We start from the raw sequence: 26,613 nt of genomic DNA, 5'->3' as shown, positions 1-26,613 counted from the left end.
AGCTGTGTGATCTGAGGTACCTCAGTAACCCAGACAGTCATGGACTCTCTCAATGTTTTGCCTGTATTATAGACCCCTACTGTAGGGTGTCAAAGACAATTAAATGAAAATATGCACCCTTTCATTCTTGACAACTTCTGATTCTTCTAGATTCATACGTAAATATATTCTGTGTTCTAATTATTAATGGATATTTGCAACTCTCCCACTTTTAAGCCATGCCATACCAGCAACTGAAGATTCCAGAAACTTTGCACTTTCCATATTATGAAGGTCAACTCTATCTTGAAGGGGCAGCTTGTTCCTTAGTCATAGCATATTATGCTTTCTAATCTAAGGAGAGCATCTTTCAATGTTCTGTTACTATTTGGAAGATTGGCACTGGCCAATTTTGTTAGAACAATAACATATACATACATTAATAAATAAATGTGGTTGGGTGTCATCAAGTCATTCAGTGTCTTTACGTAAAACAGAACAAAGCACTGCTTGATCCTGTACCATACTTACAATTATTGCAATATTTGAATCCTTGTTGCAGCCATTGTGTTTATCTATGTCGGTGAGGGTCTTCTTCCTTTCACGGACACTGTTCTTTACCAAGGATGATATCCTTCTCCAAATGAAGTCTCCTGATCATCTAAGCATCACTCTGGCTGGACTTCTTCCAAGATGTATTTGCTCCTTCTTCTGTGGTCCATGGCATGTATGGTATTCTTCACCGACACTGTAATTCTAAGGCATCAGTTCTTCTTAATTCTTCTTATTCATTGTCCAAATTTCACATGCATAGGAGGCAAATATTCTGGCTTTTAACATGTTAAAGCAATCTCTTGTGGCATATTTGTTCCATGTGATACATCCATCCTCTGAGTTCTTGAATGCTCTTTCCATGGGTGTTGATGGTAGATCCAAATAAAATTAAAATCCTTGGCACCTTCAGTATTTTCTTCATTTACCATGGTAGAGTTAGGAAGCTATGAAAGTGCAATGGTTAATAAAAGGTCCAAAGAAGAGGAAAGGGTGGGTGAGCCTGGAGTTAGAATCAACAGTACAGAGCTTGCAGGTGAAGCAATAAGCTGGTTTATTTTCACCTGGACACAGGTGGACTGAGCTCTCAAATCAGAGGTCAGCCCCTCTTGCTGTTAGTGGGAGGTGGTTATGCAGAGATTGTCAGTGAGTTCAGCAGATCTTGGTTTGGGCCATATTCTGTTGATGTCTTTTTATTCTCATGCACATGTAGCCTTAGCTCAGCTCACTGTCTGTGGGATTTCTGGAACATCCTGATTTTGTGGATTCAGCTTTCCACTCGTAGTTGAACAGGCTGGTAGAGATAATGAGGCCATTTTATTTTACCATACAGTTAAGCCCTCAGCTTCTAATCAAAGGTCAATGTTTCAAACCAACCAAAGCAGGAGAGGAAAATATGGTAGTCTGCTTCAGTAAGAGTCTGGCCTTAGAAACCCTGTAGAGAATTTCTACTCTGTCAGAATTGACTTCACAACATTAGCATGTGGTGGCTTTGTGGTAGAATTCTCATCTTCCATGAAGACAAGGTGCATTCAGTTCCAGCCAGTGTACTTCACATACAGCCATTCTCCATCAAATGGAGGCTTACCTGTTACTCCAGTATCTAAATAAGGTTTTGGCTGAGCATCCTGACTAATACAAACTGAAAAATAAAGGCTTAGAAATCGGGTTGTTGTTTTTTTTTCTAAAACTCGGCCCCTGAAAGAAAGCCCTGTGGATCTCAACAAGCCAGTTTGCAACTGTTTGTAGGAATGGCAAAGAGCCAGGCAGCATTTGTCCCATTGTACATGAGGTCACTATTTTCAGGCTGACCTCATGTCAGATGACAACATATTATATATATAAAATTGAATTTTGTTGTGGAAGGGTATTTCTGAGTCATAAAAGTGCTAAACTGATAAGACAAAATGGAATAGGTTCTGTTACATTTCTAGTCTGTGCACCCAGAAAACAATCACTCTCTATCTTCTTTATTATCAGATAACAGTAAAAGATTATGCAAAGATCTGATAATCCAACACAACAAATAACCAAGGATAGTATTTAGATAAGCCTTGACAATTTAGATTTCAATCAGAGCTTGGTTTTGTTTACTGTCTTAGTTCCCAAGGTTCTAAAACCTCAGTGTCTCTTATTGAAGAGGTGGGGCGGGGCGGGTGGCTGTGGAGAATAGAACAGCAAATGATAGTTTTGTCCTTTGGTAATTATATGTCTACTCTTTGAGACTTACTTATTATTAAATGAGTGAGTCAGGAGAAAAAAATGTACTTTTTTTTTTACCCCTTATTGGAAATATGAACTGTTACTCCATACCATCACCAGTTGCGGTGTACTTCATTCCAAAGCATATGACCCCATGTCTGTTAGAGTGGAACTATGCTCCAGACAGTTTTCAGTGACTAATTTTCCCAAAGCAGATCACCAGGCCCTTATTTTGAGGTACCTCTGGGTAGATTTACAGCTTCAACCTTTTGGTTAGGAACCAAAAATGTTAAGCTTTTGCATTACCTGATGACTCATTCTAAACCAGTTGCCATCAAATAATTCTAATTCATATCTTATCTGTGCATTATCATTCATTTTCTTGCATCATTCTTTCACAAGAAGGAAGGATATCTTTTCTGATGCTATATTTTAGCATCTCATAAGCAGGGTGAAATGTAGTAGGAAATTAAGTCTTTTATTCTGGTCCCAGGCCAGATTCTTTGCCTATCTCTGGAACATGATGCTCTGACCTCCTCAGGAAAAGGAGAATTCACTTGATAGCTGGCCAAAAGAGACCTTTCAGTTCTCAATTCTGTGGTGTTGCAATGGATCCTCATCTGTAAATAGAATCTACTAACAGCTGTTCTTAAAAGAAAAATATGTGCTTCTAGAGTTAACATATTATGCTGCAAACCTCAGTTTGTAGAAGACCAAGTAAGTGCATATAGCTCATTATGTTAGCTGAAATTGTATATTCTCATAAAAATCATAGGCTAAAGCAGTTATCTGCTACTTCTGGTGGTAGGGACTTAAAAAAAAAAACCAACAAATAAACCAAAACTTTTTGTTTTAATAGGGTACTCTATGACAGATTGACCTGTGTATAGGAAACACTCATTTAGACACCAGCACATGACTTATTAGTTTTTATTGGAAGTGTTTCGTGTTTCAGTATTTCAAATCTCATGAAAAGATCTTACTGTAGAAACAGAGACAGGAACAGCAGTTTACTGTATTGCCTTCTTTTAGTAGTCTTCTTTGATGCTGTTAGTAAATATAAACCAGAATACCAATTCACTGGCCTCAGTAGAGTCTGACCTATGGCAACTGTCTATATTCTTTTATAACTGATTTCATTCAGCATTGTTTCTGTGAGATTAAGCCATGATGTTGCATATAACTAGGGTTTGTTCATTTTTCTGCAATGCAGTATTCAACTGTGGGAACATAATTTATCCAGTGTGCTATTGATAAGTCTTCATTTGAGTGGTTCCCACTTTGGAGCTATTATAAATAATGCTGATACCAATATTCTTACATAAGCCTTTTGGTGAACATAAACCTGCGTTCATTTGGTATATACATAAGAGTAGACTTGACAGGTTGTGCATTCAGCTTCAGTGAAGAATGTCAGAAAGCACTGCAGAATTTCCTGCCTTCACCAGCCGTGGAGAAGAGGTTCAATATCCTCACTGACTCTTGGTACTGACCATGTCCTTTATTTTAGCCATTCCTTTGGATGTGTAATGATGTTGACTTTCATCCACAGTCTTTTTTCTTTGGCTTTATACCCTATTTCCATATACTATTGAGTATCCTCTTACCTTGAACAACCATTTTTTTAAGAAACACAATTTTTAGACTCCGTTTGGTACTGCAAATAGAAGCAGAAAAAATGTCCTCTACTTTGTAATATTGTAAGAGGAAGATACTCATAAAAAGATGCTATTAATGTTAATGATAGAACATAGACACACCAAAAAATGTCTTTGCATGATGGTAGCTTATCCATAGTACACTTACATGTTATCACATTGAGGCAGGCATATTCAAAAGGCACCAAATGATAATCCATTTATACATCTTTTAGTGTTACCTTCTAAGTTGAAGGTCCAAATGACCCATGAGAGAAATGGTCAAAGCCAATGCTACTTTCCCCTTGTTACCTCTACAACAATAAATGGACCTAGTACTTTTATCAATGGGCTTGAACATATATCAGAGATCATGAGGATGTCTCAGAATAGGGCAAGGATGAGATATGTTGTTTATAGAGTTGCTGTGAGAGTCATAGGTGACGCAATGGCAGCTAGAAATAATAACCACCACCTCTGTAACTCTAGCCCTATTATGTAATGAATGGGGGGGAAAGGCAGAAGACAAACAGACATCTGGAAGCAAAAACACTTCATGTAATTCCCTACCTGAATAACTAAGGGAAATGGATTAACACCTATGAGTTAGGAATATTTGCGATGGAGTACAGTTCTACTCTGACACACAGGGAATTGCCATGATTTGCATCAAGTCCAACAGTCAGTGGTGAAGGTAAATTTATGTTTGAAATATCCACCTCATCATTCACAGATATTTCTGGAATATTTTCATTATATCAGGCACTGACAAAGGTATTTTTGTTTCTGTCTTGACCCATAACAATCCTGTATGTAAGACAGAACATTGCACTGATTGTACTTAAACCCATTGTTGTAGTTACCTTGTCAATATTCTTGAGAATCTTCTCCTTCTTTTCCAAGGACTGGCGCCTTCTGAAAGCATGCCCGAAATAGGTTAAATGAAGTCTCATAATGTTTGCTTCTGAGGAGCCAGATTGTGGGCTGGCACAGAACTGGGTAGAGTTTTACATGATTAGGGTTGTTCCTTGGATGGCTATGAGTTGAAGTCAACTTAAGGGCACCAGTAAGTAACAAGAAGCACCCTGGTTGCATTTCTTCCAGGACAGATTTGATTTGATTTTTTTTTTTTTTAACTTCTGGCACTTCATGATATATTAACTATTCTTCAACAACCCTACAATTAAAAGACATTCATTTTTCCTCATTATCCTCTATTCATGGTCTTATTTTCACATGCACATGAAGCAATGGAAAATACTATTGCTTGGGTCAGGTGCACCTTAATCTTTAAATTGACATAGACTCACTTGCATTTTAAAGTGGTTCTTGGAAGCAGATTTGCCCAATGCAACTTGATTTCTTGACTATTGCTTCTGTGGGTTTTGACTGTGGAACCAAGTAAAAGTATTAGATATTGTGGTTCAATGTAATCCATCAGGGTTTCAGGCGCTATAGATTGCATAGAAGGAAACTGCTCATTTTTTAAAAATCTATTTTATTTTATTATTTGTGTGTGTGTGTGTGTACCATCAAATTGGATCTGACAGGTACAGGAGGAGATTTGTCCCTCCTTCCCCGGCAGAGCATCTGGTGGATTAGAACCTTGCGCCTCTGGGATTGCAGTACAGCTTCTTGCCACTGAAACTGCTCATTTTTGTCCTGCAGAGCAGCTAGTGGATTCAAACTGCTTACATTTGGATTGACAGCGTAACTCCTTACTCTTTAGGCTTCCAGGGTTCCCTCATAATAATTGTTGTTGTTGTTCTTGTTGCATATTGTTGAATTGGAACTGACCCATAGCTGACTCTCCAGTGGATTTTTAGAGACAATAAATCCTATGAGCGACCCATCTTTCTCCTGTGGAAAAAAGCTGGTGGGTTCGAACCATGTACCTTTGCATTGTCAGTACAATTCCTTACCACTAAGCCACCAGAGCTCCCTTAATATCTATTAGGGATACAAAACATAAAACTGCTTTTGCGAGACTCACAGTCTAAGACGGAGACAGATGTGTCAATAAATATTTATTATGTAGTGTAAACATGTCACTGAAAAGACAAAGTGCACGGAAGGAGGTCAGGGTGACACAAAGGAAAAAACTGAGTCCATTTTCTAGAATGGGTAATGTAGAAGAAGACTTCACAGGAGGGGTAGCTGTTGATCTGGAAGTTTCCCAAACAGCAAATAAAAGGCCATTCTAGGGAAGAAGGAAGTAGGCAAGTGACTAAGAGCTGCTTGTTTATTATTTCTAGAGCTTAAGTATGATGAAGAGAGGAGTGGCAGGTAATGCAATTGATTAGCTATACTTGGGCAATGAGTGGCTTGAAACACTAACCCAGAGAATTCTCTCCACTACCTATAGAATCAGTACTTTAGTTCAGTAAAAATTGTTGAACCCTAAGCCAGGTTTTTAAAATGCAAAGATGAGCCAGCCCATTTATTCTATCAATAAATGGTCCTTGATGATCTTACTATTTGCCAGAATGCTGTCCTTAAATACAAACCGTTTCATGAGGTAGAATTACATTTAGCTTAGTTGAGCAAGGTGGGTATTAGAATAAAAATACATGCATGCGTCTTTATCAGACAATATAAGAAAAAATGGTCTTGGGATTCTGAACCTGAAGGAATTTTCATCAAGTGTATTAATAATAATCATTGTTTTGTCTTAGGGAAAGCAATACTGGTGATGGAATAATTTCCAGCAATCTTAAGCTGAAGTAAATATTTGAAATATTTGCTGGCTACATAATACAGTCAGTTTAAATAAATATTACAGGAATGGCAAGGCTTAAGTTGTGTCATCTGTATTATCTCTGGGTATTACATGGACAGCTGATAGATTGAACACTGTGAGCAGACCTCTCCACTCTCCTGTTCTCACTTCCCAGGTTACAAAGAATGAACGCCAGGTGATGAAGCCGCTCTATGACCGGTATCGGCTAGTCAAACAGATCTTATCCCGAGTTAACACCATACCCATCATTGTGAGTACAACACCCTTCTCTTGTTGACTACCTGATTGATGGGCCCTCAATGTCTTAATAAACCCTAACCTTTCTCATTAAAGAATAGGCTGTCCTAGTTGAACCAGCCATTCAACTCTGTGGCTCACAAACTTGAGGACTGGAGAATTTATCAGAGACACTGAGGCTACTCTGGCCAAAAATTAGCCAAGCTGAGACAATTTTTTTCTTTTAGGAGACATTCACTGGCAGTATGTAACCAATTGGCATGCATTAGACCAAGCCTGCAGCCCTCTCCTCAGATAGAGAGCACCAAGAAAAGAGGGCTATGATTTCTCTCCAAGCTTCTCCCCCTCCAGAGAACGCCTCTGAACCTAAAAGCCCTCTGTTAATAGTCTTCTCTCTCCTTTAAAAGAGGGGTAACCCCCATGTGAACTATAGGGTGGAGAAGACCACTAAGAAATTCAGGAGGGCGCCCCCTCTTCTCTCAGAGGACGTGGAGACACAAACAGAGGGAAGTAAATAATTGTAGACCTGCTCTCTGTGGCCACCATCCTCAGGCTTAGCTGGGTGAGGACCCCTGTGTTTCATGTTACAGAGACTGAACAGCAGCAGCTTGCCTGCAGCTCTGGGGTAGCAGTGGCCTCAGCCCTTATCAGTCTTGGCCTTTCCATTCCTTGGTTTTTAGGTGGCTTATTAACATCCTGACAATCCCTTGGACAACTGTTTGCCTCTATTTCAATTCTCTCATCTCCAGTGGCCTTGGAATTTCCTCTGCTGGTTTTTTAATAAGGAGGCGCATATCAATTTTATTAAAATACATATTCATTGTAGCTGCTACTCTTCCCTAGCCCTTCCTGGTTTGTATCTAGACCAAAAATATGGTCCTTATTATTTCTTATAATAGTGTACTTGTTCTCCTGAATAAAAGAGGATCCAGATATCTCAAATGTGTTCAAAGAAAATAACTCATCTGGACATTTCTACAGAATAAATTAATAAGTAACAAAGAGAATAAGCAAGATGTCTGTTTCATTCTACAGTTGGGAGCGATCAGTGCCCCTAAGTGGGGTAAATGGACAGCAGAGAAATCGGATAACTTTGAATGGTTTCATTGGCTTACTTTAGTCTCAGATTATTTTAGAGTGTCCTTGTAGTTATTTGTGGTGGGGAGGGAAGTGGGTGGGAAGGCAGGGGTTTTCCCTTCAGGTGCTTTAAAGTCTTTAGTTAGGATACTAATGTTCTGCTCTAGTTCTGATGTGTCCTCCTACACCTGTGTGTGTGTGTGAACTTGCAAGTGAAGCAGTGACTTGGAAAAGAACTTTCACTGCTTTAGGTTTCAGGTTTTCCAGTTCAGTGTGTGTCAGGGGAGGGGCTAAGTTATGTAGAGCTAACAGGTGGTATGAAATGCTGATGAGGTCAGAGGAGGCAGGGAAGCAGAGGGACAAGGAAAGGCATTCCCAATGTAACCTACTTGTTAACACCTGTCACAGGGTTCCCCCTCCAGCAAGAGGAGAAGCCCTTTGCTGCAGCCAATTATCGAGGGCGAGACTGCTTCCTTCTTCAAGGAGATAAAGGTGACGACCTCCAGCTGCTACACCTTCCTCCTTCCCCCATGTGAATGGAAAGGGGTTGTATTTGGGTCTCTGGTGGTGGCTTCTGAGAGGGTCTCTTCAAGATCAGTTGCATAGAAACAGCTTAGAGCAATCCTTGTTGATCTGAATTCTAGAGGAGTTTATTTTCATGTTTGTATTTCATTCCCTCTCTTTTAGCTTTGGGGTTGTTTTGAGTTTGGGTGTCTTGTGTGGGGCTTTCTTTTAAATTGCTGCTGTTTTCCCTTTTTGCTTTACTTCAGAGCTCCTAATTTGATTTGCTCTTTTGCAAAAAGTTTAAAGTGAATTCATTTGGGCAAGGGATTTTTCTTTATTCCAGAATATGGTTACCTTATAGGAAAAGTTGAAAACCATTTATTTACTAAGTTTGTAAAAAAATGCAAATGAATGGAGGGGAGGGTGTGTGTGTGTGTGTGTGTGTGAGAGAGAGAGAGAGAGATGTTGTTCAGAGTGCTCAGCTGATAAACAGATGATTGGAGATTCGAACCAAGCCACTTCATGCAAGAAAGTGATGTACATTTATAAAAATGTCTAGTCTTGAAAACTCTGTAGTTGACTGTGTCCTGTAGGGTATCTCTGGGTCAGAATCAGCCTGATGACTGTGCGAAGAAAGTATATCCACAAAGGAAAAAAGTATCCATTTATAGATAAATATTTTCATTCTTTCTGGCACAGGTAGTAGTGAAATTTCACCTGTGCAGTTGTTTTCTCCATTCACCTCTCTCTGACACGTTTAATCCTCATACTAATTTTATAATCCATTCTTCATTTGTAAATATACTGCTTAAGACCTGTTAACTAAAGCATATGTCCGGATTTCCTTTCCAGCAGTAATTCCGAATCTTATATAGCTAATCCTTTCAGCCAGTGGTGACTTCTGCTAGAATAACTTCTGTAGGCAGAGAGCAGAGTGTTTCTCCATAGGGACCTAATTGGCCTGCACTAGGATCAACCGTTTTCATATTTTTGCCTCTAGACAACTGAACAGATTGGACCATCTTATACAGAGAGGTGAAAAATCAGCCAGTCACAATTTTTATTTCAAAATTTTTTTAAGGCATTTGTTTAAAGTCAGATGGGAACATTCAATCCAAGGCAAAAGTGGGTTTTAAGTGTTTTGCTTAAAAAGAGAAAAAGTTTTCCTCTGACAACTCCTACTTAGCTGGGTGGTTAGTTAGTTAGTTAGTTAGTTAGTTAGTTAGTTAGTTAGTTAAATATGAGGCCTCTTTGCCAGTGAGGGACATCAGTTGAGAACCTCTCCATTTTCTTGCTTGATTCTCACCATTAAAATCAAGCTAAGGTGCAATGTGCAGCAAAAATCTTGTTTGCATTTGACTTGCTCCTTTTCTTACCTCTTAACCATCCTAAAGGGAGCTCTGGGGGTCTATTCTGTAGAGAGCTGCACTGGTAACTCGAAGGCTGCATCTCTGGGAGTTCAAATCCACCAGCAGCTCCACAATAGAAATACAGGCAATCTTCTCATGTGCGATGAGTATTATAATCATTTTAAAAACTTCATATGCCTTATTTTAAACTATTAGGCAGAGTGAGTGATTACTGTGAATATTATTTTTCAAGAACTGGCTTTTAAAAAAATTCTTTGCAATTTGTATTGGGAAATTTGGATCAAAGGGGCAAAGTTCAAATCTGTTGTTCATAGAGTTTCTGGGAGTTGTACTCAACCCGTTGGCACTGAACAACAGCTACAGCAAAAAGCAATGTTATACCCAAACAAAAGCAAACTTACTGCCAGGCAGTTAAAACCAACTCATAGCTGACCCTTCACTGGGTTTCTGAGACTTGTAAATTACACTAGAGGATATTGTGAGCTCCCTAATGTACTATAGTCTGTCTTAAAAAGTAGAACCTTTTCCCAACAATTAGCCTTGATGGTTATAAAAGAAGGCAGATGTTGCCTACTTATTTTATATATTTAAAAATAAAACCCACAAGAAACCACTGTGATTGACAAAAGATGGGCAGTTATGTGTATGAAAATTAGCATATTCCTGTTAACAGCAGGTGATAGAACTGTGATGAAATGAAACAGGACTCTTTAACACTTTAAAATATGACACTTAGTAATTACCTCATTAAGTGACTTGAAGATACACTAATGAGTTCTTTTTCAAAAGGGATAATCTCTCAAAGTTTATGCTTTAGCATAGCTAGCTTTTTTTCACAAGTATATTTTGGCCCTGGCTTTCTTACTGGACCACATAATAGTCAGAATTTCAGATAGTTTTGCAATGATTACATTGCTTTTGTAAATAGTGCTCTCTTTGGGTTCTTTTTGTTCCACTTGGCCAGACTTTTTCATATGTATTTGAGTTGTACTGGTTCTTGGCAACCCTGGAACAATTCAAAATTTGGTTTGTGTACAGAGTGGAAGATTTTTAAATATTTTCTTTATAAACCATTCTTGGTGAGGAAATCAACTATGCATTAAATAGAGCCAGATCCAGTTCTGGCAAATTCTACCTTTCAATTAAAAGAAACCCAAAGAAACATCAGCTGGTCAATTCTCTTAAGAATCTGTTCTCAAAGTTCTCTATCTCTGAATACAGACACTGTCCCCAAGAAAGGATTTCATCACTGGTGAGGGTACTATAGCTCATTACATATGTTATGTGCCATCAAGTTGCTTGCCACTCATAGTGACCCTATATACAATAGCCCTATACTCTATCCTGTGCCAATCGCATTGTCTCAGACAATCCCCCATCCCCCCAGCTAAAATTTTATTTTATGCTATTTCTAAATTAGGCTCTCTGGCAACCTAACCCAGAGGGAGTTGTGCTGCTAACTTAAAAGCAGTTCTTTGGGAGTTTGAATCGACCAGCTCCTCTCTGGAAGAATGATGGGCAGTCTCCTCTTGTGTGACTTACAGTCTCAGAAACCCATGGAGGGCCAGCTATGGATCGGTTCTGACTCACAACAATGAGTTCAGTCAGAATTTAAGAATTACATTTAAATTATTAAACAATTGTTTAAAATACAGTTCTAGAATGTATATTTAATAAATATATAGCAGTTAAAAAATTATAATATTTATCAACTCACCTCATTGCTGTCAAATCAGTACTGACTCATAGCTGATACTCCAGAGGGTTTTCAGAAGCTGTGAATCACTGGAGAAGAAATTGACCTTTCTCCCCTGGAACAACTGGTGGGTTCAAGCCGCAAGTTTTTGTGCACAACTCCTCACTCATTAGGCCACCAGAGTTCCCTATAATTGTCATAGATTTTTAAAATTTATTACTTTTTACTTAATGGGTTTCTCTTGGCCTATAGAGCTAAATGGAAAACAGTTATGCGGACCACTGTGCCACCAATGCTCTCTGTGGAATAATGGATAAGCACACGGCTTTTATCCAGAAAGCACATCACCCATTTACAGTCAGCTGCCCAGCTGGTGCCCACCTGACACAACCTGTACAAATCCTTTTTCCGGCTTCCTCTTGTTGTTCCTCATGTGCTATGAGCTCTAGATCTTTTAACTGTGTTGGTGGCTCTGAGATAGATAATAATAATAATAAGATAGATAGATATTAAGTATCAATACCTCTTTTAAAAATGGAAATCTAGAGCTGTGTATTTTGAAGCAATGATTTGCTTCAACCAAGATGGTAGACTGTAAGATTAGTCTTAATCTTCATCTAAACATCAAAGGTACTTTCAGATCTACTGTTCCATGACTAATGTTGTTGTTGTTGTTAAGTGCCATTGAGTTGAGTACAACTCTTTGCAACACTATAAACAAAAGATCTGAACCCTGTTCTAGAACTATCACCATTTCTCTAAAGTTTATAGAGTTTCCAAAGGCATGTTGTTAGAAAAGTGGATGCCAATCCTGCTTCCAAGCCTTTCTTAATCTGAGAGCTCTACCAATCTACCAATCCCTGGCCACCATGGGTGACCATTATGACATTTGACACACCAGTGGCACAGTGTTCAGTATCACAGCAACCTCAAGTTTATCTCAGTATAGCAAACTGCAGACCAGAGCTGGACCACTTAGAAGGATGTTCTTCCCAAATACAATTGACTCCAAGCCCAAGGGTAGCAGTATAGCAAACTGCAGACCAGAGCTGGACCACTTAGAAGGATGTTCTTCCCAAATACAATTGACTCCAAGCCCAAGGGTAGCCTGAGGACCCAATCAAACTTAAACTAGAGGTTTCCAGCCCACAGCTGATTGTTAGCTAAATCCAGGAGGCCTGTCAGCTTACACAGGATTGTGAACAAAACCAAGCAGTTTATACCCTACTTTCAACTAAATCAAGAGAACCTACCCTACAGAATCCAACTGTTTCACAAATGAGCCTCCAAAGTGACCATGATTGGTTATCATAAATTCATTTAAATCATTAGGGTATGGCCTATCAATCAAGCAGCCTAATATATTGTGATATTTACTAACACACCATACCTTTACTTAGTAGATGCCAGTTACACCCTCAGCCCAGTTGTGACCACCAAAAATGTTTCTAAAACATTGCCAAACATCTCCTAAGAGTCAAAATTGCCCTCAGTTGAGAACCACTCCAGGGCCCAGGGCCATGTCTCATTGTTGGCTCTCACTGTGCTCTGATCTTACACAATCCCCACCTTCCTTTTTCCCATTAATTGCTTGTTATCTGGGCGTCCAGTTGGAGTTTTCCCTCCCCACATACTTTGGGCATGTTCTTAGGGTGCCAGTTCTTGGGAAAGGACCTCATACTTGGAAAAATGGAGGACCAGCACAAAAGAGGAATACCTTCAATAAGACACATTGGCACAGTGACTGTAACAATGGGCTCAAGTATATTAGAGCTGATAAGTATGACACAAGATAGGCAAAGTCCAGACACGTTCATAGGGTCTATAGGGCATAGTCAACACTGAGGGCACGTAACAACAATAACAAGAGACTAATTATGAGCTCTGATAGCATAGTCTGTACAGAGTTGTGATGCTAACTCAAAGTTGGCACCTTTCTAGTTTGCTCTCAGTGTCTCTGAAGGAGAAAGGTGGGCAGTCTTCTCCTGTGCTATTTACAGCTTGTGGGAGCCACACTGGAAAGTCAGTTAAGAGTCTGTTCCAATGCAACAGCTATCAGTTTGAATTTTTTGCATCTTACCATTAGGAAATCTAGATGTTTCACCAGTCCTATCTAAAAGGGAAAATGGTTTGTTTTCTTGACTTGTTTTTAAAGAGCTGTTGATCATTAATTTCCCCCCCTTTTATATCTGTATTCACTCCACATTACTATCAAGTTGGAACTGACTCATAACTGGTTTGCCAAGGCTGTAATCACATGGAAGGTGATTGCCCAACTTTCTTCAGAGGAGTGGGCTGGTAGAGTTGACCCTTCAGAGAGACACTGGCTTTGGGTCAGCCGCACAGTTCCCTACAGGCTGTACCACCAGAGCTCCCTAATATTCAAACACTATCTGTGTATTAATTCCTTCTAGAACTTACCCAGAATGGTCTTTTAATTTGAAAGTCGTGTCAGTTTTTTTCTATTTTTCTATGATATTCAAAGATTCGTCAAAGTAGTTTTTGTTTTCTTTTGGATTTTGCTTGTTTGTTTCAGTTCCATCTTAAAGAACACTGCATTCTTATTATGTGTGTGGCTCACTTCACATTTTTAACTTCTCAGGACACTCAGGTATAGATTGATACAGCTAGGATACCTGACTTTATGAAGAATATCTAGACGCTTCCTTATAGCTTCATTTCTTACTTGTCTTAGCTGTAATTCTCTCTCAATGATAACTGTTGACATTTTTCTTTAAAACTGAGCTACTAAACTGTTTCAAAGGCTGTTTTTGAGCACCTGCTATGTACAGAGGGAACTCTGGTGACTTATTGGTAAAGTATTGTGCTGCCAACACAAAAGCAGGCAGTTCAAATCCACTGGCTGCTCTGTGGGAGAAAGATGGGTATTCTCCTCTTGTGATTTACAGCCTCTGAAAAGTCACTGGAGGGTCAGCTATGAATCTGTTTTGATTTAATGACATGAGATAGATAGATGATAGATAGGTAGGTAGATAGATAGATAGATAGATAGATAGATAGATAGATAGATAGATAGATAGATTATGCATTAGCCAACCTCTGGGACAGTAATAGGCAGACAAGACCAATTCTCTGCTTTTCTTAGGTTTGCAGTCAGATAGAACCAGCTTGTCTTCCTCATCCAGACAAGAAGAAGCATGGACAAGCACTTATTTATACACCCTTATGCCAGGCATCTTATTGAGTACTTTACACACATTATCTTCATTCTTGTAGGAAATCTAGTAATAGAAACTGTAACTCCTTAAAAAAAAAAAAGAGAGAAACGTTCAATGTTGGTTTTTAATGATATAAATATTGAAAAATCACCAATAAAATATTCTTGATTTCCATGGATCAGGTGAAGAGATTGCAAATCTGGAGTGACAGCTAAGAGAATTTACAACTACCATCTGTTGTTAGGTACTATAGAGTTCATCACAATTCACAGTGAGCCTTTGTACAACAGAACAAAACAATGCCTAGTCCTGCACCATTCTTTCACCATTGTTATGTTTGAGTGTTGCAGCCACTATGTGGATCCATCTTATTAAGGGCCTTCTCTTATTGAATTGTTTTGCCCTCTTCATTACCACGCATGATGTTCTGTAGAAACTAGTCCCACACCGTATGTAAAGCCCATGGTGTAAATGATACTCTTTTGTCACCAGCATTATTCTAAAAGAGACTGAAAATCTGAAGTCATAACTAAGAGAATACGGAAAAGCTATCTAGTTTTATACAATTTTACATCTTCACACTAAAGCTTTCATTGTTGTCATGTAATAATCTAATTTTTTTTCTGCTTTATTTGCTTGTTCTCATCATTTCTCCTCAGAGGCACCATTATAAGCATACCAAAATCCATAATAAGGCAATCACCATGTTCAGTTCGCAAAATTGTACTTTGATTTTCCATGTGACTGCTCCTGCTGCCTCTGGAGATTGATTTGGTGCAGTGGCATTGATCCCACTAAATTGTACTGTAACAGCAGATACTGTGTTTTCTGATGCTAACTGAACTAATTGCCTTCAAGTCTGACTTACAGCTGACACTCTATTGTGTTTCCAGGGCTGTAAATTGCCCAAGAGGCGATCTCAAATCTTTCTCCTGTGAACTCAGACTGCCAGAGAGGTGAACCTTTTGGTTTGCAGTGCAGTTTTCTATGACTAGGTCACTAGAGCTCCCTTATTCTCAACTTTTTTTTTTTTTTAATTTATTATTAACTTCAATGAAAATTTACAGAGACTTTGGATTTTCATTAATTCATTGTTGTACTTTTCTTCCCTCCCAACCCTCCCCCTTAGTACACTACCCTTTTGGAAAAGTAAAAGAAAAATTCTTTCATTATTTCATAGTCCATCCCCCAGGTCCATTCCACTATACAGCTTTTGCACTGGACTCCCGTCATGACAAAAATACCTAATCACATATCCCTTTTAAACAGTTTTCCTCTCTCATTTGTTTCAATGCAGTATACATCATTTAACCCATCTTTCTCAGTCTCCCCGCAACCCCAATGTCAGTCCTGTTTCACAAGAGTTGCGCCATGCAGTATTTGTCCTTTTGTGACTGAGATACTTCACTCAGCATAATGTCCTCCAGGGTCACCCATTTTGAACAATATTGCATGAGTTCCTTGTTTTTCAATGTAGCATAGTATTACATTGTGAATATACCCCAGCTTCTCTATCCATTCGTTTGTTGATGGGCACTTAGGTTGTTTCCAACTCCTTGCTATTGTGAACAAAGCCACAATAAACGTGGGTATGCATGTATCTGCTTAGGTGGCAGTTATGGTCTCTTTCGGGTATATTCCGAGTAGTGGAATTTCTGGGTCAAATGGTATCTCTAGGGGAGCTCTGGTGGCCCAGTGGCAAGAAGCTGCAACTACAATCCCAGAGGTGCACGGTTTGAATCCACCAGATGCTCTGCCGGGGAAGGAGGGGCAATCTCCTCCTGTACCAGTCAGATCTGATTTGACGGTACACACACACAAAAATAATAATTAAAAAAATGGTATCTCTATTTGCATGTTTTTGAGAAAGCGCCACACCACCTTCCACTGTGGTTACACCATTTTACACTCCCACCAACAGTGAATAAGGGTTCCAGTTTCTCCACAACCTCGCCACCATTTGTTGCTTGCTGTTCTGTTAAATTTTTGCTATTCTGACTGGGGTGAAATGCTATCTCATAGTTGTCCACCTTTTAAAAAAAAATTTGTCAGAATATTAGCGTATTCTTTGCTATTCTGATTATTCATTTTAGCAATAAATTGTTGTTTTAGGTATCATTATTGTTAGATATCAGTAACGGTACCTAATATCTTATGTTTGTCGCAATTTATGGAGACCCTGTGCACAATAGAAGGAAACCCACCTGATGCTTAACGATCCTTGATGTTGCTGTTTCCTTTTCCAGAGACTAGTGCATCCCGATAACATGCCGAAAGTATACGAGACAAAGGGTCATCATTCTTACTGCTAAATAGCACTTTGGCTTCACCTCTTAAGACAAATTTGTTGGTTCTTTTGGAAGTCCTTAGTGTATATTCTGTATTTTTCTACAAAACCATCATTCAGTAGCATCTGTTATTGAGTTTGTGGAACAATTGAAAATACTATGACTTTAGTCTTTGATGTGACATCCTTGTCCTTTAGCACTTTAAAGAGGTCCTTGAGGCACATTTGTTTGATGCTGTTTATCATTTTCCATTTACCTTATGAGCATGATGTCCTTCTCCAAGGACTGATCTCTCCTGGTCACGTGGCCAAAGTAAATGAGGTGGAGTTTCAAAATTCTAGCCTCCAAAGAGAAACTTGGTTTCATCCTCTCAAAGACAGACCTATTTGTTTTCTTGGCAGTCCATGGTATGTTCGAGATTCTTCTCCAGCACCACAACTCAAAGACATCTATTCTTCTTCTGCCGTCCCTAGTCATTGTCCTACTCTCTGATGCACAACAAGTAATTGAGAAGACCATGGCCTGGATTAGGCACACCTTTGTGTTTTAAGAGTGGGTGGACGTGCAGGAGAGGGAGATTCTAGATGAGATGGATTGATATAGTAACTGGGGCGCAGGGGGTTGGTGTGTCAGAATTAGTAAGACTGGTTCAGGACAGGGAAGGGTTCAGAGCTGCTGTGGTCACTATACATTGCAGGTGACTCAATGACACATAACAACAATAACATACTATGACAGGTTTGGAAACAGGAGTGGCACCCACTACCTAACCAACATGCCTCCACACTCTTAGGAACTTTGATAAATGTTGATGGTTGGTAGAAGGGCTTCAGGCCTTATTTTCACAGGGTTGCTTTGAGTCGTGCTCGACTTGAAGGTAGTCAACAACAACTACATGTATCATTTGAGTTGTTGGGTGCTGTTTCCATGGATTTTAATGGACATATTGCTGCTGCTGTGAAAAACCTCTGAATCAGTGTTGCGGATTATTTCTTTTTAAAATCTTTCAGATTTTTTTCCTTAGATTAATTTCCCTGTTGTTTACTCCTTAGATTTCCATGATTTCAAATTGACAATGACGATCTCTTCTAATTGTATTATCATTACGATAAAATATTCTGGCTTTCTTAGACATTTGAATGCTGGAAAATACAATTTGGTCTTTGGAAGTTCTTTGGGGGAAAAATGAGCTTTGTGATCTCAAAATGAATAATAAAAATATGTTGTTGTTGTTGTTGTTGTTGTGTACCATCAAGTCAGATCTAACCCATAGCTGACCCTTCGGTGAGTTTTCAGAGGCAGTTAATCATCGTACGGGAGGAGATTACCTATCCTTCTCCCTCAGAGCATCTGGTAGCATTGAACTGCGTGCCTTCAGGATTCCAGCACAGCTTTTTAATTACTAGGCCACCAGAGCTACTCTTTTAATATTTTCAAAGATTTTCTGAGATTTTGTCCTTCAAGGAATAATAAAGTGTTTCAGAAATATTTATGATTATATAATTTATTCACAGGAGATAATGTGGCAGTCAGCGTCCATAAAAATCGGAAACCTTGGTAACGAGCCTGTGGGGCAGTTTTACTCTGTCTTCAGGCCTACTGTGAGTTCAGATAGACTCAGTGACAGTGAGGAATTTTTTTTCTGTCTTTTTTATGCATTAACTTGTAATTACACACTTTAGAAAGGCAGTTTCTGAAAATTCCTGGAGCTTAATAAAAGATATTTTGAGGTACACAAGTAATAAGAGTCTGTAGGAAGGCACCAGTTGTCTGATGGTGATGGATTTTATTATGTGCGGCCACGGAGCAGGAAATGGTTCATTTGTTTTAGACTTTGATTCATTTGAGTTAGGATATAAATGTATGATGGTTGTTTCTTCTTATTCTCAGACTTGACAGGCGTTAAAGTAAACGTTGAGAACACATGTGTCATAGTCTATTTCCCTGTTGGGTGGCGATCTGTAGTGTGAACATATAAATATTTAGTAGTATATCCATAATGCACCAAATGTGTTACTAAAGAAGAAACTACAGACATACATTTGCAATATCTATATAATTAGACTATTGTTCATTGAAGCGTGAAAAGAGTGCCAGAAAAAGAAACCAAGTTTTTACTGGGTTTGTGTGTATTCCAGGAAGAAGAGGAGGGTTCAGAAGAAGATATCAACACAAAGCTGGATTTCACAGTCACCCTGAAAACAGACTTCAGTGCCCGTTGCTTCCTGGACCAATTTGAAGATGATGCTGATGGGTTTATTTCACCAATGGATGATAAAATACCATCCAAGTGCAGCCAGGACACCGGGCTTTCCAATCTCCATGCTGCTTCAATGTATGCTGTCTTGGTTTTAAAAGCTTTCAATGCAGATAGCTTTCTAAAAATTTACTTTTAGTCATTGTTTTTAAATTAATTTGCAGATAGGACATAAGTAAATTGCATGGGGGTGTCCTTAGATGGATAAACTTTTTTTAAATTTTTTTATTTTCTGACTCAGTATTTTTAACTGCTTCATCCATATTCTTTGAAGGAGCTTCTGAGATCTTGCTTAAACAACCAGAAGTTTCTATAAATGGCATTATGAGATTCAGTACTCCACAGCTCATAATTTAACATTAAGCACAGATGTCTTCTCTTTCTCTCAAAGCAAAATATGACAGTGTGCCATGGGATTTTGCACGCCTTAAGAATTTCTAACTAGCAAAAGCCGGCAGGAGCCATTTTTATCATTAGCTTTTTGGGGTTTCAGGAGATGGAATACATCCATTCTGCTGACCCTATAGTTCACTCAAAATTGTTTTGTATTTGTTCCCCCTTTCATCACCAACCTGTCAAGTTGCACATTCTTAACACACAATATTTTCTGTTTTATGTCATTCTCTTGACATTTTCTTCCCATTTAGACCTGAACTCTTGGAACATCTTCAGGAAATGAGAGAAGAAAAGAAAAGAATTAGGAAGAAACTTCGTGATTTTGAAGACAATTTTTTCAGGCAAAATGGAAGGTAGTGAGTGCCTTTACTTCCCCACTTTTCTCTAGACACACCCCCTTTCTTCTCTGTCATAACTGCAGTGTACCTGGGTAGTGGAGCTGTATCCTCCCTGTAACCCAATGCTTGGGAGTGTGCCCAGGGGCCCTTAGAGGGCTACTGTGAGAGAATGAGGTTTGTGCCATTCTTCAGGAAGAAATGCCTTCTGGATACTTTCCAGGACTGATTCAGATTCAGCTACCATTTCTAAAACTAGCCTGTCACATCAAATTCTAATCTAAAGCGAGCAACTTGAAACTGACTTTCCAGTTGGCAGTACTTTGGGTTTATATTTTTTTTTCCTTCCTTAAGAAATTAGAGAGAGAAATAAGGAAAGGAAACTGTAAATATTGCTAGTTTTTCAGCTTATTTTAAAAGCAAAGATGATAAGTGCCAAATTTGAAATGGAAATATATATGCTAAGCAATGATCCCATATGGTCGATAGGTTGTCTTTCTCTCCTGAGTGTTAAGGTATAATTTACTCATCCTTATTAATTAATATAGTTTTAGATTATTTAATTCATTTTATTTTAATCCAAATTGTATAAACTATGTATGTATAGTATAACTCATGCTCATAACAAATGAGGATAATAGTTTAAACACTAAGATATCTCATCCAAGCCATGGTCCTTTCAGCTGCATCTGAAAGTTATAAACAAATCAGGAAGACTGAAGAAGAATCAATGCCTTTGACTTGTGTTTGGTAAAGAGTACTGAATATATCTTTGACAGCCAAGAGAACAAACAAATCTGTTTTGGAGGAAGTGCAGCTATATTGCTCCTTTGAAGTAAAGATGGTCAGACTTCGTCCCACATGCTTTGGGCATGTTATCAAGAGGGACCAGTCCTTGGAAAAGACATTAAGCTGAGAAGGAAGGGTAGAGCATTGGAGAAGGAGATGAATACTCTCAGCAAGGATTGACACAGTGACTAAAACAATGGGCTCAAGTATATCAGAGACAGTGAGGATGACACTTGACAAGGTTCAGATCTGTTCGTAGGGTCACTATGAGTTGAAGTTGTTCAATGGCACCTAGCAACAACAGCAACGTGTGTGTGTGTGTGTGTGTGTGTGTATGATTTTTTAAAGTCCCTTTTTATACTTCTGAGAAATAAATGCACCATAGCATTGGCATTGGCTTTAAAATGCAGTAAATTCTAATTTATTTCAATTGTTGTTGTTACGTACTGTCAAGTCAGAAGCAACCTATAGCTGACCCTCCGGTGGGTTTTCAGAGGCAATTAATCACACAAGAGGAGACTGCACATCCTTCCCTCTTAGAGAAGCTGGTGGATTAGAACTGCATGTCTTTGGGATCGCAACACAGCTTCCTACCACTAGGCCAGCACAGCTCCCTTACAAAGACAAAAATAAATGTCCGAAGAAACTCTGACATTTATTTGTAAGTGTAGAGAAACTAAAGAAAAAAGCAGAAATGGTGGAAAAAAGAGAGTTCAACAGAAAATGTCAAGGGGCACAGTATTATAACAAAATATGCAAAGCTTAGAAAACTGCAATGAAAGAGCATACTCTATGGGGGAAATAGTGAATGATGCTGGAAGCGTCAAAAGAAGATGGATGAGAACACATTGGCTAATACCAAGCCACTTCAGTAAGTAGAATACAATAAAAAACCCAATAGTACCAAAGGAAGAAGCCCAAGGTGCACCGAAAGCATTGGCAAAACACGAGACACCAGGAATTGAGGGGATACTAATAAATGTGTTTCAGCAAATAGTTGCAACCTAAATGTACTCACTTATCTTATGCCAAAATATTTAGAGGACTAATTGGTTAACTCCCTGGAAGAAGTCCATATTTATCCACATTCCAAAAAAGATGATCCCACAGAATTCAGAAATTCTTGTAAAAATATAATTACTATCACATACAAGTAAAATCTTACTGAAAATTATTTTAAAATTGTAGAATATTTAGAAAATAAACAGGTCAAGAAGATAAAATACTACTACTACCTGAAGTAATAAGAAGTAATTACTACTGAAGTAGTAATACCCAAAGACGGACCTTGATTAAAGTCTTGATGTGTTTCCTCTATGTTTTTGTAAACATAGTTTTGATTTGTGTCTGCTTCCTTCTTCCATATAAATTATAGTCACATCATGTGCAGGTGTCCCGGACCCAAACAACAGTGTATTTATGTAATTTGCACAAGAGAAACTGTTAAAATGTTTTAAGTTTATATAAGATAAATAGATAGACAGACAGACAGACAGATACTCATTATTCTCACTGGTTTGTCCATTTGCTGTAGAGAGGTAACTTCTGGTTGCTGTGATGCTAAACACTGTGACACTGATATGTCAAAGTGATAATGATTATCCATTGTGGACAGTGTTTGGTGGAGCTCCCAATCAAAACAAGCTTGGCAGCAGGAATGGCACCCACTTCTGACATAACTAGCGTCCGGAAACTCTATGAATGTGGAGAAACTATGAAAGTTATACAAGTGTTCAGCTCTTTCATTCATAGGGTCACCAAGACTAGTCTACGATTCAACGGCACTTAACAACAACATCAATATTTAGAACTGTAAAGAACAAAAATAAATAGAATCTAGTGTCTGTGCACAAACAAATCCTCAGAGGACACCAGGCCTCAGATGTTTCCATTCCTCACCTGTTCTTTCTATCACTGCCTCCTGCTGAAAACTCAAAACTAAACTCTTGGCTGTTGAGTCAGAATGGACTCATAATTGGCCACCTGTGGGATTTTTCAGGAGGCCAGAAATCACATGGGAGGAGATTGCCCCTCTTTCTCCTGAGGAACTGCTGGTGGATTCAGATTGTCAGAAAGCTGTGGGCTTTGGGTTAGTAACACAACAGCCCAGGGCCTGCACCACCAGAGTGCCCTAATCTCTATTCTTATCACTACCCCCTGCTGAAAAGTCACCTCAAATTCTTTCCTCAAACAAGGGAGGTCCCAGATAAAATCCATTAGTTCATTGAACAAATTAAATAAGCCTTTCCAGTATTTCCTTTTGACATAATTAGAAAAGGAAGCCTCCCCTTTGAATGTCTGACTTTCACATTTCAAATTAGACTGTGTGTTGATAAAGAGCAATTGCTTTGAGCTCTGGTGGCCTAGTGGCAAGAAACTGCACTGCAATCCCAGAGGTTCATGGTTTGAATCCACCAGATGCTCTGCTAAAGAAGGAGGGACAATCTCCTCTTATACCAGTCAGCTCTGATTTGATGGTACACACACACACACAAAATAATAAAAATTTTTTTTTAAAAAAAGAGCAATTGCTTTAAAGTGAGTCCATCTGACTTCCAGCCCTGGTGGGCATTATATTTAGAGTGTCAATAATAACGCCGTTTTATCAGGTCTTTGTAAGGTTATATTAGATCATGGGCACAATATGCACAGCACAATATTTGCCCCCCAATTAATAATTGTTGTTACATATAAAGTATACAGAGAAAATTGCTCAGAAAACTATGAGAGCAGAGCTTGCAAGTGCTAAGTGATGCAACTGCTAAATTTCAAGACTTAATATAAGAAGTATTAGCTGTTTTTAAAAAAAATGTGTAAATTGTATATATATTGTTTGCTAATTAGAAATTTAATGGTTCATTAGATGAAATAGACAAAAATGAACTGGCATGATGAATAAAGGATTTCAGGGTCTGAAGAATGGTAATGTGAATTCATACTCAAGGGCAGAGAGAAGAAATGTCTACATTTCTTAGTCCTTCATGTCATTCTATAAAGTGTCGGATTAACTGCATGAAAACTCAGTCACACGGTGTCTTCTGGGGGAAGCTGTCTTTCTCTGCTTGTCTACATCCAGCCCTAGTCTCGCTATCAAATACCATTTTGTAACTCTGATACTGAAGGCTGATAAACTGCAGACTTTTCTCATGATGATAATTCACAGTATCATCAGAGTGAAGCAGAAAATGATCCTCTTCCCCTCTTGTCTTTTGTTCCCATCAGAAATGTCCAGAAGGAAGACCGCACCCCTATGGCTGATGAATATAATGAGTACAAGCACATAAAGGCGAAGCTCAGGCTCCTGGAGGTGCTCATCAGCAAGAGAGACACTGATTCCAAATCCATGTAAGGAAGCCTGCCCGGCCCCCGCAGAGGGTGCTGAGGATGCGGGCGGAGTGGACCAGCTGCCTCCTCTGGTAAACAGTATCTCTGCAGAAACTGGAAGGCAACCTTGGAGCTGGCTGGAAAGCACAGGTGGCTTTTTCTGGACCTGCAAAGCATGCAGCCCTCTGCCTCCCATACCACAGGGATCTGCTCCTGGTCCCATTGCTTGCCTTAGAAATCACCCCAACGGAAGAAGGCAACATGAGCTGACTCGGGAATTTTGTAACGGGCCGGTCAAGATTCCCATGTGCATGAACACATACACAGAGAGATGGCACTGTAGTGGACATTTTATTATTAACACTAACAGTGACAAGTCACTACAGCTAAACACAGTGATCTACAGACAATGTACACCGTTCCCTCCCCAGAGGACCGAGAAACATGAGACCATTCTCTGTGATGCAAACAAGCTCAGGACTTTGTTTTGTAGAGCAAACTCGATGTGGAGGCTGTAGTCTCCTGGGACCCCGTTAAGCATGGACTTGCATCAGAGAGCCCTATTTGCTGCCTTGGCCCTTCTGGTGACCTTTGTGCAGAGCTGCGCCTTTCCCACTCGTGTGAATCTGTGGTTTATCCTCTTCTGCTCTCAGGTAGATGGAAGTGGCATTTGCCCGGAGTGGCGGTGCCATCATCTATGTGATGCTGTGTTTCTTCAGGATGTCCTCAACTGACAAAAATTCTTGGTTCCTTACTAGAACTCAGTATCTGCACAAGACCGAGGAATTGTAGCAGTAGCTATGCCCATGATTATTTTTAAATCAGGTTAACAGGGTGAAGAGCCTGGCCAATTCTTTCCTGAACATTAACTGCACTCATCCGTCTGATTTTCAAAAGACATTCACATCAAACACTACATGAGGCCAGCATGCAGGCTGCCTTTTCATTTTGACACTAGGCAAATATTAAAGGCCTTGCTTGATTGTAGCCTAAGTATAGAGGATCATAGGAGAGAAAGAGTCTGCATTCTCAGCTTCCTGAACACCAGAATTTGAATTAAAATAAATAAATTAACAGGCACCGAAAATTCATGCACTTGAATTAAGGGTGAGTCCTCAGAGCTCAGCTCAAGGTCAAATTGAAATCATATCATTTTCATGAGGATGCTGAAGAGAATGCTGTGTGGCCAATTATGATTGCCATTTTTTTTTCAAAGACTGCACCACAGAGCTGTCTATATTAGACATTTTGGAGGGACCAGGGGCTTTAAGATAGAAATTATTCATCTCTTCGGTGTGAGAACATCACTTTGTGGTTTGTTGCTCCTTGTAAATCTGGTTTCTGGTCCAGCCTGTGAGTTCCCGCACATGGTAGCTACGCCTCTCAGCAGGTTCAGCCTTTTGAAGAGAAGGTTGCAGGATGAATGGGACATCAATGATAGCCTCCTTTAGATCTTGAGAGTTGCTCACTTACAAGGGTGTCCTTCCCTCCCCCAGCCCCTATAAATGAGAAGAAGAGAAAATGAACACTTAAAATGTTACTGATATATTGTCAGTATCAAAATGAGTTCTTAAAATGTCTGGTAGATTAGATTTGCAGCAATGTATTCCAGTCCTTAAGTGAGGTGGCAGCTCTCTTTTGTTGAATGAATATTGATTAAGTTTTGGGAGAAAAGAATGCCTTTAATAAGTTTGTTCTGAAAAATAATTGTAGAGAAGCATGAGCTATGTGTTGGAAGTACCCTGGTGTTAAACCACACACTTAAAGAAGATACATCATCCCGCAAATTTAAGTGTACATGAAAATATAGTTTGATATTCTTCGCTCTACTGTTTACACTGAAGATCACTATAATTTCAAGGAGTTCTATTAAAAATAAGATGATGCACTTTAGGACATTTTCTATTTTTGAAATCTGAACGTAAATCATACACATGACCAAAAATTGTATTTTTTAAAAGAGATGCATACATGTCAAGTCTGTCCTCTTTAAAGTAATTGTTATCCTACATAGCTATAATAGAAATCAAACCATTATCAGTGAACTTTTTAAGCACATCTGCGTTAAGAGTATTGTTTTGAAAAATATGCTGCAGGATTTGTTTTGTGGTTTTTAAAAAAAAAAAAAATGTGATAGGAGAAATGCAATGTTTTGAAATCTGTTGTTTCTGCCAAAGGTTAATGAACTGAAAGTTTTATTTAGGAATCCCCAGTCAAATTTGTATGATTGAATATAAGAAAACACCCGCCAATAGTAAAATAAATTGTAAATGGATTGTTGTGTCTTCTTTTCTTAATTGTTCATTAGCTACATACTTTATAGAATTGAGCCCAAGTTTAGAGAGGGAAATCTGTTTACACTGGATCCTGTTTGAAGACATGTTGCTCAGTAATTTCTGGCCCAGCCAGAAATGCCAAGGCAAATTTGTTTCCACAGCAACCATTTCTGCAGCCCGAGACCTCAAGACTCTAGAGGCAGATTCTTAATTGGCTTCCCACTGACAGAATGCTTTGGACGACCGGTTTTCCTTTGCTGTCTTGGGAATGTGTAT

General features: G+C 39.0%; 1 protein-coding gene across 1 annotated transcript in view; it reads left to right on the top strand.

Moving 5' to 3' along the window:
• LOC102860062 (protein FAM13A-like) overlaps positions 1-24,199 on the top strand; it is a 111,597-nt gene extending 87,398 nt beyond the window's left edge. Inside the window, exons 13-16 of the mRNA XM_006900008.1 lie at positions 6,764-6,859; positions 19,099-19,295; positions 19,865-19,966; positions 23,960-24,199. Coding sequence (XP_006900070.1) covers positions 6,764-6,859; positions 19,099-19,295; positions 19,865-19,966; positions 23,960-24,086 — 522 coding nt within the window. The 3' untranslated portion in view covers positions 24,087-24,199. The remainder of the gene's footprint in view (positions 1-6,763; positions 6,860-19,098; positions 19,296-19,864; positions 19,967-23,959) is intronic.
• Positions 24,200-26,613: the final 2,414 nt, after the last annotated feature.

Source organism: Elephantulus edwardii, unplaced genomic scaffold (assembly GCF_000299155.1).
Source record: "Elephantulus edwardii isolate Elephantulus edwardi_28Jun2011 unplaced genomic scaffold, EleEdw1.0 scaffold00270, whole genome shotgun sequence".
NCBI lineage: Eukaryota > Metazoa > Chordata > Mammalia > Macroscelidea > Macroscelididae > Elephantulus > Elephantulus edwardii.
The sequence above is the reverse complement of the archived record's forward strand: the minus strand, read 5'-3'. Positions and strand labels throughout refer to the sequence as shown.